Source organism: Xiphophorus maculatus, chromosome 22 (genome assembly GCF_002775205.1).
Source record: "Xiphophorus maculatus strain JP 163 A chromosome 22, X_maculatus-5.0-male, whole genome shotgun sequence".
Lineage (NCBI taxonomy): Eukaryota > Metazoa > Chordata > Actinopteri > Cyprinodontiformes > Poeciliidae > Xiphophorus > Xiphophorus maculatus.
In genome coordinates, this window is record NC_036464.1 from 5,175,781 (window position 1) to 5,192,837 (window position 17,057).

The 17,057-nt window shown below is 36.6% G+C and overlaps 1 protein-coding gene across 3 annotated transcripts in view; it reads left to right on the forward strand.

The window, feature by feature from the left end:
- thada (THADA, armadillo repeat containing) overlaps positions 1-17,057 on the forward strand; it is a 107,800-nt gene that overhangs the window by 40,050 nt on the left and 50,693 nt on the right. For all 3 annotated transcript variants that reach the window (XM_023328038.1, XM_023328037.1, XM_023328036.1), the window contains 2 exons: positions 4,230-4,319; positions 10,600-10,731. In XM_023328038.1, coding sequence (XP_023183806.1) covers positions 4,230-4,319; positions 10,600-10,731 — 222 coding nt within the window. The remainder of the gene's footprint in view (positions 1-4,229; positions 4,320-10,599; positions 10,732-17,057) is intronic.

Consider the following 17,057-nt stretch of genomic DNA (forward strand, 5'->3'; position numbering starts at 1 on the left):
TTGCCTCCATGTTGGAGAAGGCCTTTGGACAGATTTTGTTCTGCTGAATGTGTGTTAGCTTGTTTTCCCCGTCGTTCTGAGAGTGCAGCAGTGTCTCCTCAGTCTTGTGATCAACAGTTGGGCAGAGCAAACCTCTTCCCTCCTGAAGGGACTTGATTTAGACAGACAGAGTCAAATAAAAACTTTATTGGCCCTCAGGCTGAATGGTGGTTGAAGACCGCCAGAGTTAAATATAAAGTTTGTAATTTTATTGACAGTCACATATGTGTTTGAGCGAATGCATAGGCCCAAACGTGACGGTTGGTGCTGCTCACACAAGAATGGGAGGGTTTATTTCTGGCTTTGGGAGGATAAACAAAGATGAAGGCTGGATTTGTTTAGCTTCACAGGATTTAGAGCAAAAACTTATCGGCTCGTCATAACATCAGACATACATACATGTTCTGAAAACTTTATCGCTGCCTTTTATCACTATGTTGTTGTTTTTTGGCTGTCTTGCGTAGGATATTTTACTGTTTTGGTCTAATGTTCTTCCAGTTATGACTTTTACACGCTGTGTGGGGATATTTGAAACAAAAGGCAGGTTTCCTCCACAGGAGCATTTTCCAGGAAGTCATTAAAAGCAAAATGGCAGTTTAGGCTGGTAATCATAGTGTCTTTGTGTGGGTAATTTGTTTTTAGCGGTACTGTTAGGGTCAATGTGGTTTGTTATGCTGTTTTGTCTGTTTTCATTATAAAAGTGGTACAGTTAGGGTGGAGCTACTGCGTCGTGCTAGTAGAAACCAGCCCCTTGTTCTACGCTTTGCTTCATACAAACGATCTGGAGTCTCAGCTATACGAGAAACGATTGCTTCCTGGAAGTTTTCAATTTTACCCAATTGCTAACGTCTGCTGCTAACGTATGTAATCCGAAAGTTCAACACTACAAAACTTACCATAAATTTCCTGTGCTGTAATCATCCATCCTCCTCTGCGAAGAAAGAAGTGCTAATCCAAACAAGATGTCTGTTAATGTTAATTCAATATTTGGAAGAATGGCCAACACAGAGGGAACAGCTTTGTTCACTTCCTCCGCTGCCATTTCTAAAACTACAGTCAGAATACAATTCAAAAACAGGGTAGAAAAATTACAAAATTGTTCACAAATTCTCCCTCTGTCCACTTGAATTGTCCCGTCGGAGACAAATCAAGTCAATGGGAGAAAAGCCAAAATGTCTGTGAAGTGAGATGAGAATCATGTGGAGCTGCCAATGCCAAGCCGTGTTTCTATCAACGTACTTTTATGCACATTTTGAAGTATCACATATAGCTGAAAAACCTATCACAATATAAGCATTTCATATCAGTCAGTATCGCTAATTATTGATTAGTTTTTTGTTTCAAATGTTTTAAATACTCCCAAACCGGTGGTGTTGCCATTCCTGTTTTATCCAGTTTTCGCTCCACAACTTTTTATATTTTTAAGCAGTTATGAAGCGAAACCGTAAAATGCTGATGCGCGAGTTGCTCAACAGGTTGTTGCTAGGCAACCAAAGAGTGAGTGAGTTAGTTGACAGCACCAAGTTAAGTGAAATTATTAAATATTCCATCAGATGTATTATCTTTTGACATTGATCACGCGTCCGTCACGATATATGTTATTGATTTATTGTCCAGCTCTAATGGAAACTTCAAAATTCGAAGTTTTTTTTATTCGCTTGAGGTGGTTTTTGGCTTGTCCGAAGAAGCATTAAGGCGCTAAACCGGAGATGGAAACACATTTGCCAAGCAAGTTTTGCTGTAGCAAACATTTACCTCACATTACTTCTATTTTTCTAAGATCTGTAGTCCATGCTAGCTTAGCATAACGTCATGTCGACCTCTTCCTGTAGCCTAATCTATTGGCTCCAAACTAATGGTTGTGAACATGCTGAAGGTGCTTTTTTCCTCTCTTTTTTCAACATTTTAAAAAGTTTGCTCAAAGTTGTGTGAAAACATAGCTACAGTTCATTGACTGGGAGACAGAAAGACGTCACTGCTTGCGACAAACACAAGACGTTTGTCATCACACTAGTATAGCAGAAGAATCACAAATCATCTAAAACTGGTTTCTTGAACGTGACAATGAGGTAAATTAACTCATTTATTCTTCATAAGTTCAGATCTTGATCCAAGAGAGCAACATTGGATGTAGTAGCACTAGAAATTTGGGTCATGAATGATTGTGTGATGTTATTAACTCCTTCAGGGATGTTTCAGACACCTTGTAGAATCTGTGGTGTAAAGCATTAATGAGGCTCTGAGGGTAAATGGTAAACAATGTGCACATTATGCTGTAAATAGTTGTTGAGTGTATGATTTTAAAGCCAGAGAAAACAGCCTGGAGTGTCTTATCTGCTGGTAAAAACACAACAGTCTGAATGCTGGTTGCTTGTTGTGTTTGGACTGGAGACTTTAACTTATCCCTAAGAGACATGACGTTACACAGAAGATGTTTGTGTCGGTTGGAGATGATCAACATGTGATTGACTGAAACTGCTTTAATCAGTGGTAATAACAATAACACTCATAGTAGTACACAATAAAATAATGGTACTAAATTGTCAGGTTATTATATCCTTATTATTAGGGATTGCTGACTCTGCTTGCTCTTCCTTGATCACAATGTCCACAACATCTTGTCTTTACGAGCTTTAGCATCTCGGTTACCAAGAAGAAATATCAATATTGGCAGAGAAAGTCCATCTAATTACCACATTTATTACTAGAATGCAGAATTTGGTCTAAATGCTATGGTACTTTATATCTTTGAAAGCATAAATCAGTCAATGAAGTTTATTTGTATAGCACATTTAAAAGAAACTGGGAGGAGAGTTTTGATCTTGAATTTTCTGTGAAAAACCCACATGCTAATGTTTTCATAATTCTACCCAAATTTTGCTTGGAGACTGAGTTTGCATTTTAGACCGTAAATTTCAAAACATCAGAGTGGAAGAGAGATAAGCTACTAAATTAAGGTTTATTTGACTTTATACAGTAAACTTTATAAATTAAGTTTACTGTATTTCTGAGTTTATCATCTGTGTTTTGAGTCACTCTGTCTGGCTGTTGTTTCCAGTAAGTTTCCTTCTCTTTCTATTGGTTTCTGTTTCTTTGTTGATGTATAGATAAACAGAGATTCAAACATGCATTTTTAAGGGGGATGTTATGTAAAATCTACCTTTTTGAGCATTAGATCATGTTGTAGTGTTATCAAAAATGGACCTCTTTTAGAGAGGATGTATTATGAAAACTTCGTTTTTTGTCGGAAGATTTTGTACTTCCTTTTAGGTCTCTACTGCTTCTAAAAACAACTTAAGCACTTAAAAAAAACACCCTACCGGTTTTTGGCATAAGTTAATGTTTTTTGGAAAATGAGTCGTTTCAAAAACCTCTGGAATCTAACATCACAAATCAGCAGAGTTCTGCCTGTTACCTAGCAACCCCAGCAGAGTTCCACCCATTACCTAGCAACCAAAGCTGAGCTCCAGCACATTTGGTCAGCTGGTTTTACTGCTGTGTGGTAATAATGATAATAAACTTTATAGAAACCTTGCAATAAAATTACATGTATTATAACGAAATAGAGTAATAAATGGTACTAAGTGGCATTTAATGCGCTGTACAATGGCTGCTGGTAATGTTGACTTACTATTCAGAAACCCCTTGCTGGATTCCTGTTGAGTGTGGAGGAAGCTCCACTTGTACTTTTCAAGGTGTACAGTTGTATAATTGCGTATCTGTTTGCAGTCATTTTCATGTGCAAGTGTAAACGTTGAGTTGGGGGCGTGGCCAGCAGCAAATTATTTGGATTTAAAGCAACATGACGCCCTAAAGAAACTTATTGGCAGAGCTGAACAGAGTAATATCTTACTATCTATGTCTTTTTTTGCAAAAAATGTCATGACGATGTTTTGTATCACTCCTAGACCTATCCTAACCTGTTCTTAAAGGTGACTTAAAGGTCACCTTTAAGTCAGTATGTAGCAGTTTTATAACATCTGAAGTCAACATAGGTACTGGATTGTACTATAAAATGGCTTTATGTGGATGTAAAATACATAATACTGTCCCTTTAAAATGTATGTTTTACACATTCGGACTAGTTACATAGTATTACATAGGATTATTATCAAATATGAGGTCATGGATTATTTCCTGCCGTTATTATTAATCATCGTACCGTTCTCCTTCTCTCCCTCTGCCCACAGGATGACGGGTCGGGAGTTTTTCACTCGTTTTCCCGCTCTCTATCCGTTCCTCCTGAGCCAGCTGGAGGACGCTGCAGCCACCGTGGAAAGGTGAGGCAACTCAGGCTAAAACCTTCATCACTCCTGATGCTAAAGGTGTTTTTTTTTTTCTTATTTTCTCCAGAGGGAAAAACAAACTCTAAACTATTTATTTTCTGCAGATTAAATTCCAACGCTCTGTATTTTGTTCTCACAGCCTTTTTCTTATCACTTGCTTACTTTACTGATTATTTGCTCAAAGCACTGGGCTTTACGGCCGAATAAAGTATATGTCTTTCTTGGTTTTCGTTCTGTTTTTTTGCAGTGGAGGGTTGACTCCTCTGAGGTTCATTGGCCTTATCGCTGTCAGCTCCCCCTCTTTGTAAAAGCCTTGTAGTCGGCCAGCAGCTCCCCAGACCGCCTTATCTTAATATGGATCCAATTAATTGAAAGCTCTTTCAGACCAGCTCTTTTACACTCCCTTCGACCCTTGTTAAAACATTTGCAAATTTCCCACGGAACCAGACCTCGGCTGTCTGACTTCTTGTTTTTTTCGCCGCGCCACCCAAACAGACCCGACCGCGTCATGCTATAGGGACACACAGCGGGACAGGAGGCAGCAGAGCAGCTGTTTGTGGTTTCCAACTGAACATTCACCATCAGACGGCTCCAAAATAGATGACAGACTCGTCTTTTTTTGTGCACATGCACACATTTAGTGTTTTGTAAATTGGGCCAAACAAAAATCGAGATCCAGAGAGAATAGAGGACGTAATTATGAACCAAACGGCAGAAAAACAACCAAAAGTATGCCAGAAAGTAAACTGAGGGTAAAGCAAACCTGCTCTCTGCTGTCTTCAAGGAAGTTTGTTGAAAATTGCAACATTTGTTACATTTTCAGCTTTTGTGTTTCACTTTCACACTGCTAAACGAACCAAACTCTTTGAAAAACCAGTTCCCCTCCTTACCTGTAGGGGCGCTGCACCAAGAATCACTGAAGGAAACAACATGAAAACCTCTGAAGAGGACAATGAGCACAATGTCATTGGCTGAAAATCTTATCACAATATACGCATTTCATATCACTCAAACAATAATTATTGGCTAGTTTTTTGTGTTAAATATCTAAAATACTCCCAGACTGGTCCTGTTTTATCCGCAGTTTTCACTTCACAATGTTATTTTTTTTGTTTGTTTTTAAGCAGCCATGAGGCAAAAACTTGAACTGCTGCGCCAGTTACTCAGCAGGTCGTTGCTAGGCAACCAAAGAATAAGTGAGTTGCTAGGCAACTAAAGAGTGAGTGAGTTAGTTGATTCCATCAAACGTGCCTAGCTGGCTGTGAGAGGTTGAGCTGCTAAAACCTTTTCCTCTGCCTACATTTCCCAGAGTGCTGTGCAGTTTTGGATTGGAGTTCAGTGAACGTATTGAAAATTCTGCGAGATAAATTACCAGTCTATCTAATGAATATAGATCAAAGGTCATAAGGTCGGGATTTTGATCCCAGCCGGCTGCATCAAGGTTTGATTTGTCCTGCAGATTTTTTTATGCCTGCTACATTTCAAAGGCGCGGATGTTTTTTCTGTTGGGATTTTTTCACTTTTAATGAGTAAATAGTCAGGAAAACCCTAAAATCACGGCTCATTTCTTCGGTTCAAAGTCACATTCTGTGCACATTTAGATTTCTTCCAAACTTCGTTGAGTAGTTAAATTTTTTATCTTTGTTATTAACCTTTATTTCACCAGGAATGTCCCACGGAGATTAAAAATCTCTTTTGCAAGAGAACCCTGGCCAAGACTGGCAGCAGCACACAGAGTTTTCAAAACATTCACAGCAGAACAGAGAAAGTTAACAGCATCATAAATAAACTAGTAAAAAGATTCCTCAGTTAAAACATCCAAAGAAAAATGATTTCTTCCCCAAATGAGTGAAAACAGCCTTAAAAACATTTAGTGGCAACGTCTTCAAGTTGAAGTTTTTCTCCATCTGGTTCCAAGAAGATGGTGAAGAAAACTGAAAATATCTCTTTCCTAGTTTAGTTCTTGGGACTTTAGTCACCAGAAGTTAAAGTACGTATTTGAATTGGGAAAATAGTTTGATTTTATATGTTATATGTTGTTATTTGGGCAACTGTTCCCTCTGGGTTTGGATGCTGTGCAGCTCTTATTTACCTTCCTTGAGTTGTTATGATGAGTAACCGTGGCGACAAGGCATTGTTTTTACAACTGGAAGCAGGTGATTAGCATCTCAAAGCTCCGATAGCACCTGAACGACGACCAAACAGCCAGACAGAGATTTAAACAGAAGCAACAAAAGCAAATGAGGTGGATTAGCAGCGCTTGCCAACAACTTTTGGTCACTGAAATATCGTCTGTATAACATGCTAGCAGTGGCAGATATTTAGCAGTTAGCATGTCTTTACAGTGATGAGATTATCATAAAGTAACAGTCTTCAGTCAGAGGCCTTTTCAGATTCGTTGCAAGACTGACTGCTACTGAAGATCCTTCCTTCCCGCAGCATCGCCATTCACGATGACATTTAATTTCCCTTTGGGATGAATAGAATATTTTTTATTGAACTGAATTTAGGGCCACACTAAGAAAAATAAAATAAAAAAATAAAATGAAATTAGGAAAATAAAGTCATTATATTAGAAGAGTAAGTTTCTTAGAGAAAGTCATATTTCAATAATAATCATACGAGAATAAAGTTATAATATTTCAAGCATGAAGTCGTAATATTATGAATTTATTCCTGTAATACTATAACTTTATTGTAGTATTTGATTTTATTCTTGTTACTTTATTTATTTCTTATATTTTAATGCTCAAAACTGTTTTTTTTGTTGTTGTTTTTTAATGTAGCTTAGAGTTTGAGGCCCCAGATTTATTTGTTGACTTCATTATCTCAGAGCAGCGATCATTTCTGTCTGCTGTACCAGGTTTTATCTCGTAAACTATTCCAGGTCAGTGTCTGAGTTTTTAAAGTGATTAGTTGCAGCGCTCTGTCTTATCTTCAGCTCCCTTCCCTTCCCAGGATAACAACATATGTATCATATTCCAGCGGTTTTTGAAACGGAGCTGATGATTTATTTGTCTGAGGCAAATAAGTGGAAAGCTTAAGCCTTCGTTTACTTTAGATATTCTTTTGTTTACGTCTCTGCTGCCATGTCCCTTCCGTGTAAGTGGAGATTTCAGAATCTTAAGGTCACAGTGTTGTGTTTCCTCTCTAAAAACCTGATTTAAAAAAAAAGATGTCCTGAAATTGTTGGAGATGTTAAAAGGTACGGAGGATGGAGGATGTTTTTCCTTTTGCATTCTCTTGTAAAACTTTTGCGTCATCTCGCAGTAATGTGCTGGTCAGTTCATTCGGCGTAATTTAATACTTTTTCTGCTATAATATAAGGTTTTTGTAAAGTACTTGAGTGAAGTCGCCTCCCCACCTTCTTCAAATCAGACAAAATCAGTGTCAAACGTTTGTGCAGCAAAATCTTTTGTTTGTGCCGCTGTAATTTTAAAGATATTAAGAAATGTTTCCAGAGGTCATTTTAAGGTCAACCAGCCCCCTGCTTTCTTTAAATCAAACAAAACTGGTGTCAACTCGACTACATTTGTGCAGCAAAATCTTTTGTTTGTGTTGCTTTGAAGATATTAATAAAAGTGTAAAGGTCATTTTGATTTAGTAAAAGTAAAAGTCGGGGGGCTGGTTGACCTTTTGCCCTTTAACTTTTTTTTTTACCTTTAACTTTCATTAATATTTCATGAATTATCTGTTAATCTGTGATGTTGTCTGCAGTAAAATCACAAAAACAATCACAAAACCCTGAAGGGACTGATCAGTGATTATTTAATTTTAAGAAACATCTATTGAATGCTGAAGCAAACATCTATTTATTGATATTTAAACAGTTTAATGGGTTTTATCAATGCATTCTGGCCCTTTAAGAACATTCAGATTTTTGATTTGGCCCAAAAAATAAAAATGAGTTTGACACCCCTGCCTCAAAGCGTTAATAAATTGATTTTCAATCAATTTTTTGCACCAAAAAATTAAGAATGTATACAGTAGACACGTTTTCTCTAAACCTCTAAATATTTGAAATTTTAAATCGGCATTTGCGACCAAGGAGTATTTGCTAATTTATTGCAAGGGAACGCAAACCAAAATTTTTTTCCCCTCCGTAAAAATTCGGAGGACATTTTCTTTTTCTGCTGGATGTGTGACCTCACATCCTGTCGATCTGATTTTGACAGTTTAAACATTTGATCGCCTCCAAATTGGCTGCGGTTACGTTTCCCATGAAGTGGACGTGAACGCGCTCTGTGTGGGTTTGCTGAACGAAAAGCACACGGCGTTGTCACGGGGAGGTCTCTGCGAAGGACGCCGCGTTCACACACGTTTGGTAACATAAGCAAAACATTCATGTTTGCAGACCTTCACAAAGCGCAGCTGCCAGCCCTCACTGCTCTATAAACAAAGGCATTTTCTTTTTTCCTCCTGATCTCCATTTTTAACATAACAGGAAGAGAAGAAGTGAAACTCTTGTGGAGTAAAAATTTAATTTCCTCTCGTGTTTCTGAACCGCCAGTGAGTCAGAGTGAAAACTTTCAACGTTTTGGCAGAAATGAAAACGTTCCTCTCTGACTCAGCTGGAAGGGATGAGATTTGAAAAGATGGAGATGAAAAGCTCAGTCCAAGGACGGAAGAAGAGTTGATCGTGTCGGAATGTGTAATAAAAGAAAGTTAATGGCGCACAGTTTCTGTATGAAGTTATGATGAAGGTTTTTATGGTGGCATTGATGCTCTCTTAAATATAAATATTTATATTTATATAATATAAATATAAAGCAATGACTTTCCTAAAAATAATGAAAAAAATATATTTCCACAGTAAGATGACATTAAAGTGTCAGTAATCAGCATCTATCATAGATATTTTATTTTCTAATATTTTGTATTTGTAGGTTAATATTTAATCTTCAAACTAAATATTTTGTTTTGGAACTGACATTTAAAAATTTGTGAATAAAACTTTTTGTTGTTCTATAGTGACATATATTAATTTATTCAAGTTATTTCACATTTTCTATGGCTGAAATGAAGGTTTTTATGGTGGCATTGATGCTCTCTTAAATATAAATATTTATATTTATATAATATAAATATAAAGCAATGACTTTCCTAAAAATAATGAAAAAAATATATTTCCACAGTAAGATGACATTAAAGTGTCAGTAATCAGCATCTATCATAGATATTTTATTTTCTAATATTTTGTATTTGTAGGTTAATATTTAATCTTCAAACTAAATATTTTGTTTTGGAACTGACATTTAAAAATTTGTGAATAAAACTTTTTGTTGTTCTATAGTGACATATATTAATTTATTCAAGTTATTTCACATTTTCTATGGCTGAAATGATTAATTGGATCAATCTGATTATTGGAAACATGGTCAACTAATTTTGTTGATTGGAGTTTGCATTTTAGACAATAAAATGTTTGTTTTCCTATTTATTTACTTTGTGTTTTTATCTACTTTTAATATTGTATAAAATAAACGTAAGTGGTTAAATAAAAATACAGAGTGTGCCCATTTTTAATCAACTAATTGATAAATCATCAGAATAATCAATAGAATAGATTATCACTAAAATAACCATTTGTCACTACCCAATATTTACATATGTATATTTTAATACAAATGTGAAAATATGGCTTTGAAAGATGAAGCCACATTTTTTTTGTCGGTGGCAGGCTAAATAAACTACTGCTTTACAATCAGCAACCCATGACTGAAAATCATTTTATACAAATATCAGTAATGCATAAAAGAAAATGGTTCCATTTTTTCCCCCCAAGATTATTTTGTGTATTTTACAACCTAAAAGCCCAAACAAAATAATGGCTCTTCAAAAATGAAATTATAAGTTGAGTTTTTTTCTAAAGGTCATGTAGCGTTTAAATAAGTTCAATGCAGCTCGACCTTGGGCACATCAGAATGTCATCTGCAAACGTCATAATCTAGCTATGACAATGCTAATGCTGCTAGCTGCTCTTTGTAACTGTGAAGTCACAAATGAGTTGTCAAAGTTTGTTTACATCCAGCAGATTCTAATTTTCTGTTCTTATGACAAGCTAAAAAATGCTAACTGCATGAGCGTCATTTGGCTAAATGAAGCTAACTAAATTAGCATAATTTAGCTAAAGGATGCTAACTATATTCTGCCTTTTGCCTAACTGGTCTTCTTGATGCATACCAAAAAATATTAAATATTCTTGCTTTTGCAGCTGCCAGCTAACAGCTAAGTGTCTCTGCTAACATTTGGTTGTTTGTGTGTTTGTGTTTAGTGACAGCGGTCATGTGACGCTCCACCCCAGCCTGTTCTTGCTGCTGCTGGTGCTCAGTCGCCTCTATCCCTCCCCCATGGATGGGTCATCCTCTCCTCTGGGTCTCGCTCCTTTCAGGCCCTTAATCATAAGGTAGGAGTAATCCTGTGCTCCATTTGTATCGAAGGCTAAACCCCCATGTGGGAATTTGTCGCTAAGTGATCAAGCAAGCTAACGACTATAAGCAATACAAGCAGCAACAATGTATGTCTGTATTTTTTCATATAATAAAAAAATAATCAAAAGCGCAAATAAACAGTTACTTATAATTGAGCATGTCTGTCTTTAGCATATAAATGGCAGCCATTTTTTTTATTTTTTTAGCTTATGTTTATTGAGAAACTTTTCACTTTAAACCCAAAGTTTCTGACGCTCCAACCCAAACCTGAATTTGCCTTCGTACTAAAGCATTAAACCATTTTTGTCGTATTTAAATTCAATCTTATGGAGAAATACTGAAAAGTAGAACCATTTAGCATTTACTTTGACTGCAGCGAATTGTTTGGGTCAGATTTCTTATCAGGCATGGAATCAAGATGGCCTCCATTAAAGATTCACTAATTGAATATCAATATCTGTATTGGTCCCAATAGTGAAAAAAATGGATATCAGTGATCATGTGGATGATCCATAAGGGCAGATAAATCTGTGTAGTCTAATTTTATGCTGTGGGGTTAATTTATTTTACATAATAATTAGACTTCCTACCGTTTGACAGAAAATTTGTTTCAGTTTATTATTTCCATGTTTGACCAATGTAGTCTTCCTATTGTTTTTGTCAGTTTGTTTATTTATTTACATCGACTGTTATAACCCAAATTAAAGTTGCCTTGACATGTTGGACCACGTTTGTGGCACTATTGGTGTATTTAAATGTTCTGCACTGGGGCAGATTTATTAAATAAATTAGGAATTCAGAACATTTATGTCTGTGTTTCAAAAAAAAAAGAAGAAACATTTTAAGTCAATTCAAAATTGTTTATCTGTATTAGGTCGGTATCGGTTAATACTGAACCTCAGATATCAGTATTGGAAGAGAAAAAAGGGGATTGGTGCATCATACTGGGAGCTTTGTTCTAATTACATTATCATAAATATTAGTATTTTGACCTCTTACATATGGCGGCGTGTTGTTTCCCACCAGCTTTACTGTAAAACTTGATGTGAGCAGCAGCTTCTCCTTTCTCTGTTGGTTATTGCTCATTTCAGCTGCTTGTTCTGTTTATTTGAAGATAATTAAGCAATAATTACAGAAATGTCAGCAACACGACTGCAGCTCCACGTGTGCAACAATTCACAATCGCCAAAAAAACACTCGCAGTCTCAACATTACTGACTTACCCTCTTTATATTAATGTTGACGCAGGTGCCTCTGTAACGTTTCTATAAACGTCTTCAGTATTTTTGTTATTTTTACAGATGCATCTTGCAGATCTCTGTCATTTTGTACGTTTTAATGTTTATTATGGGTGGAAACGAGATAAGCTTTCTGTTTTGGTTCTGTATTTGTCTGCTGAGACTCCCCAGCTGTCTAATCTGGCTTGTTTTCATGTGATGTCTTGTACTTCTGTGGTTGTTTGACCTGTTTAGTTCTGTTTTGTTTCTTTTATTGTGAACCAACCAGGCAAATGGGAAACTATGGTTACAGCCTTCATTTTTTCCCCTTCGGATTGGAGATGAGGGAAAATACTTATGGAAAGTATTTGGGAGGAGTCTAATTGACTTTCGCTGGAAAACTCAGTTGAAAGGTTGGCATCTTGTGTTCCCTTCAACATAATCTGCAGTTCCAGTAAGAAACAAATGGTTGTCCTTTGTAAATAGACAACATGTCGAAGAAGAGTGGAAAAATGGTCTTCTTCATGTTTTGGCTTCCAGTTCAACACGGCATTATTTGCTTTTACAAAGCGAAACGCATTTATATCATGTTGAAATTAGCCTAATATTTACGTCTTGTTGACTTGCGCCCAGACTGGTGATTAAAGTGAATTTTACTCTACTTTTGTGGTGAAATACAGCACATCTGAAAAGTATTCACTTTTTCAACATTGTGTCATGTTACAGCCTTATTCCAAATTGAATTAAATTAATCTTTTTCCTCAAAATATTACACACAAATGCCCCATTGTGATGGCAACGTGGAAAAAAAGTAGGCCTAAACGATTAATCGCGATTAATTAATTGAAACTAATTTCAACTTTAGTATACAGACTCAATAAGAGGCCATTATTCAGAGCACCAATTAAACGGACACGTTTATTGCAGCTGCTGTTGCCATGGTGATTTACCGTCTCTGACCCGCTCACCTGGCTCGCTCGGCGCTTCGTTAAAGGCTACGCGTTAACGAGCGGACCGCCTTTCTGAGCGGATGACGTACCGGTGTTTGTCTTTTCGTTGGGCGGAAAGCGAACGAGTGCCGGGAGAAATCTGCTCTGGCCATCAGCAGGGAAAAAGCTTTGCTCGTGGGTTTGATGTCTGAGTACGACCGGTGGGATTGTGTTCCCACCAGGACCATAGAGAAGCTTTTCACTGATGTGAACCGATTTTATTTCAGCGTAACCAACATCTGCAGCACTGCATGTTTTAAGATTTATCCCTGCCTGTTTTATTTGGCTGAATTAATTTTTTTCTGCCATTTATATAACCCTAGGATTAAATTTTAGCCAATTTTTTTAAAATTTAGAAAGTCAACCCACTTCAACATTGGAAGTGACTAAACAGCGCCTTGTAAAAGTTTTCAAATCCCTTAATTTTTCTCATTTTTTTCAGTGAAACCACAAACTTTAGCTTTTTAAAGTGATGAGGCAACACAAAGTAATCCATAGCTGTGAAATGGATGGAAAATTATCTAGTTTTCAACATTTTCCAACTTAAACTCTGAAAAGAATCCATTTTAATTCAGCCCCCATTACTCTGACACTCCTGAATAAACTACAGTGCAATAAATCACCTTCAGAAGAACGTACAAGTAGATCCCATCTGTCTTACAGCTGGGAATGTAAATGTCCACAGGAGACTCGGCAATCCAAAACATACAGGCTGAATTAAATCAAAGCATATTCATAGGTTAAAATGGCCTAGTCAAAGTCCCAACATAAACCTTTGGGAATTTTGTAAAAACTAAAAATCGAGTCATCACAGATGTTACATTTGCAGATAACCGACAGGAACTCACTAGATGTAGAAATTTGATAGAGTTATGAACTACTTAAAGTTAGTAAAACTCCATGAGCATGAATGTTTTTATTTTATTTTATTTTATATTTACAGGTTAAAGGGGCAGTAATATGTCAAATCAACTTTTTTGAGCTTAACATTGTGTTATTATATTATTCCCTCATCAAAAACATGTCTGGAGTGTTGATTTGATTCTTCCGTGCATGTTTGAGAAATTATATAATCGCCATGGCAACCATTCAGTTGGTCAAAACACCTGGGTGGACGCAGCCCCGCCTTTAAGGCACAGCTCCTCCTTGGATCTGCAGTTTCCAAGTTTCAGAGCTTCTGCCTTCCTCGTGACACTCGGCTCCTTCGGACTAGCCAGCAGCAATTAGCGAACAGTTACTGCAATGCCGGTTGAAATGTTGTTAAGGTCTTGATAGAGGAGAAATGTTGTGTTGATTTCCTGAAAACGGAGTTTCAGGAAGAGCAGGAGTTTTTAAAGAGACAGAGGCCCAATTTTAAAGTGTAAAATTTCTTGTAAGTCATATTTGATGTACATATAGCATTTTTATAACAACTAAAGTTAACACAGACACATAATTCTTACCCCTTTAAAGTCATGCAACAACTAAAACAGTTTAATTAGTAAAGTAAGCCGTTGGTTTTGTTACAGTTAAAGGCTCACTTCCTTTTTCTCACCGGAGAGAAACCTCGATGTCCTGGCTTGTTTCGCAGTTTCAGGGGAGTAATTTGTTCTCTCGGCTCTGCAAAATGAGGCTCAGATGAGCCTCGTTGTTGCCAGTCAACAGTCTGCCTACGGATCCCCCGGGGGACGCTGCCATTTCTAAAATTACACCCTTCCTAACTGTCATTTCCTTTTACAAAACAGCTTCATTGGGACAAATTAGCACAAACAGCTAACATGTGGGCCACTAAAGGAGGAGGAGAGTGGTAGAAAGTGAAGACTGAGCCAGTTTATTACCGTCAGGTTCATTTTTATTTTAAAATATTAAACGTAAATTGGTTTTTCTGAGGGTGTCAAACAGTATAATGACATAAAATAAAAAGAGTCTCATTTCCTAGAGCCTAAAGATGAACTGATCCATTTTGTTCACTTTTGAAATACTGTAGCTATCTGGGGTTTAATATCGGCCGATACCGATCAGAGAAACACTGCTGCCTTCACTTAAAATGTTTCTTTCTTTTTTTAAACACAGACATAAATCTTCTGAATCGCTAATTTATTTAATAAATTTGCACCAGTACAGCACATTTAAATACGCAAATTTGGTTAAATAAGCAAAAACAACTTTAATTTGTTCAGTCTGAGCAATTAGCCAATGTAAAATAAATAATCAAGTACCTGGAACTGACAAAAATAGGTTGACTGCTGTGGTCTAACATGTAAAAATAAACTGTAACAAATCTTATTTCAGACGGTTCCGAAAGTGCAATTAGAAATTCTGAATATAACGTCTTTCAGAGCACAAATGCACATTTTACACTTAAAGAGAAAAACCTTTGTTCGTATGTTCTGTCCAAAACTCCTAAACAGACATAGTTTTAGTTTCCTTTGGTTTTGTAATAAAATGTAAACAAAAAAACTTGTATTAAACATCTTTTGGTATCCAATTATTAATCAGTTCATTCAAAGTATCCAAATGTACTTTAATGCACCATCAACCGATAGATTGTTCAATACAGGAATGCTATCGCATTTTAGGCACTAAAATATAAATAAAATACTTATTTTCTTATATAAAAAGCCATTGAATTATTATTTTTTTATTTTAATCTTTCTCATGAATTTCTAATATTCTACAAAATGCTTCAACCAGGCGTCTGCTGCGCGGTCGAAGCATTTTGAGCGATTTGTGCGTTCAGCACGGAGTTGGAAAATCTGAATTTTTGCCGCTCGACGCGAAGCATCAACCAATCAGAAAGACTCTGATTGGTAACGCAATGGCCTGTAGTTGGTGTCCTGCCAGGAGAAGAGGCTTCAACGCGCGTCGTTTCATTCGCAGCTGTCGTTTTTTCAACACAACTGAACACAAAATGTTCAGCAAAGACATCTGAGCCTCCGTTATGATTGCAGAAACTTTCACAACAATATTTTGGTGCTACTCTCTCAGTTTCATGGTACAAAGAGACCAGCAGCGGAAAACCACAAAACAAGTCCCAAAACGCAAATAGAGCAAATTTTGTCAAGCAAAATGTCAAGGGTCTGACATTTTGCACACACGTGAAACTTAAAGTGTCACACGCAACATGTTTGGTGTGAACGCAGCAATAAAAGGTGAAATGAGAAATCTGCAGAATGTGGTAATTTTGTTCAGATTACTCGTCAACATAATCCATAGAATAATCGATTAGTAAAATAATCGTCTGTTGCATCCTTAGATAAACCAAGAAGATATAGATTGAAAGTAAATCTGAGTTGTCTGATTTATTTCAATAAACTCTTGAGTTTTTTGGTTCAAATGATAAAAAAGAACTGAAATAAAGTTTATTTGTTAATTATGCATTTAATAACAATGTAAACTGAAAACCAAAGAGTTTTTAAACTGTAAATTTTGTGCCAAAGATGAACAAATTTTCTGTGTTTTGTGTGAATTTCTGAATTAGGTTAATTGCTTTTTTTAAATTTCATGTGGCTGTTTTAGCTAAAGAATAAACAAAGGCTTTCTGAAATGACCTACTTCCTGCAGTAATTCTTGCTCTGCCCCTTCCAGTCTGTCTTATCTCATTCATGTTCTGGTTGTGTCCTTTCCCCCGTGTCAGCTCCGGCTCTGTTATGACACCGGAGAAGGAAACTCTACCGGCTTGTAAACAAGGTTAATTTTAGCTTTACTCTCAGGGTGACAGGCCATACTCAGCATTACCGGTGAGCGCTGCAAGCGACCGTGGGAGGGAAATGTCTGTGTGTGGGCAATAACAAAACGTCGCTTACTATTTCCTGCCCGGTCAGCTAATGACTCGAAAATATTTGAATTCGGGTTTATCGTTCATCTGCAGGTCCAGGAGATGTTGTTTTTGTGAAGTTTGCAATAAGTTGAGGAACTGGGTGAGGGAACGAAAGCAAGGTTATGTAAGATATAAGCAAAAATAGAAGCCAAATCAAATAAGTGGTGAATTTATTAGCGACGAACTGATGGTTCGACAAAAAAAACTGTAAAATCCTGAGAGGTTTCTGACGACCTGAGGGCATTTTGATCCAAGACAATCAGAACTTTATAGATCATTAACAACATTTATTTATA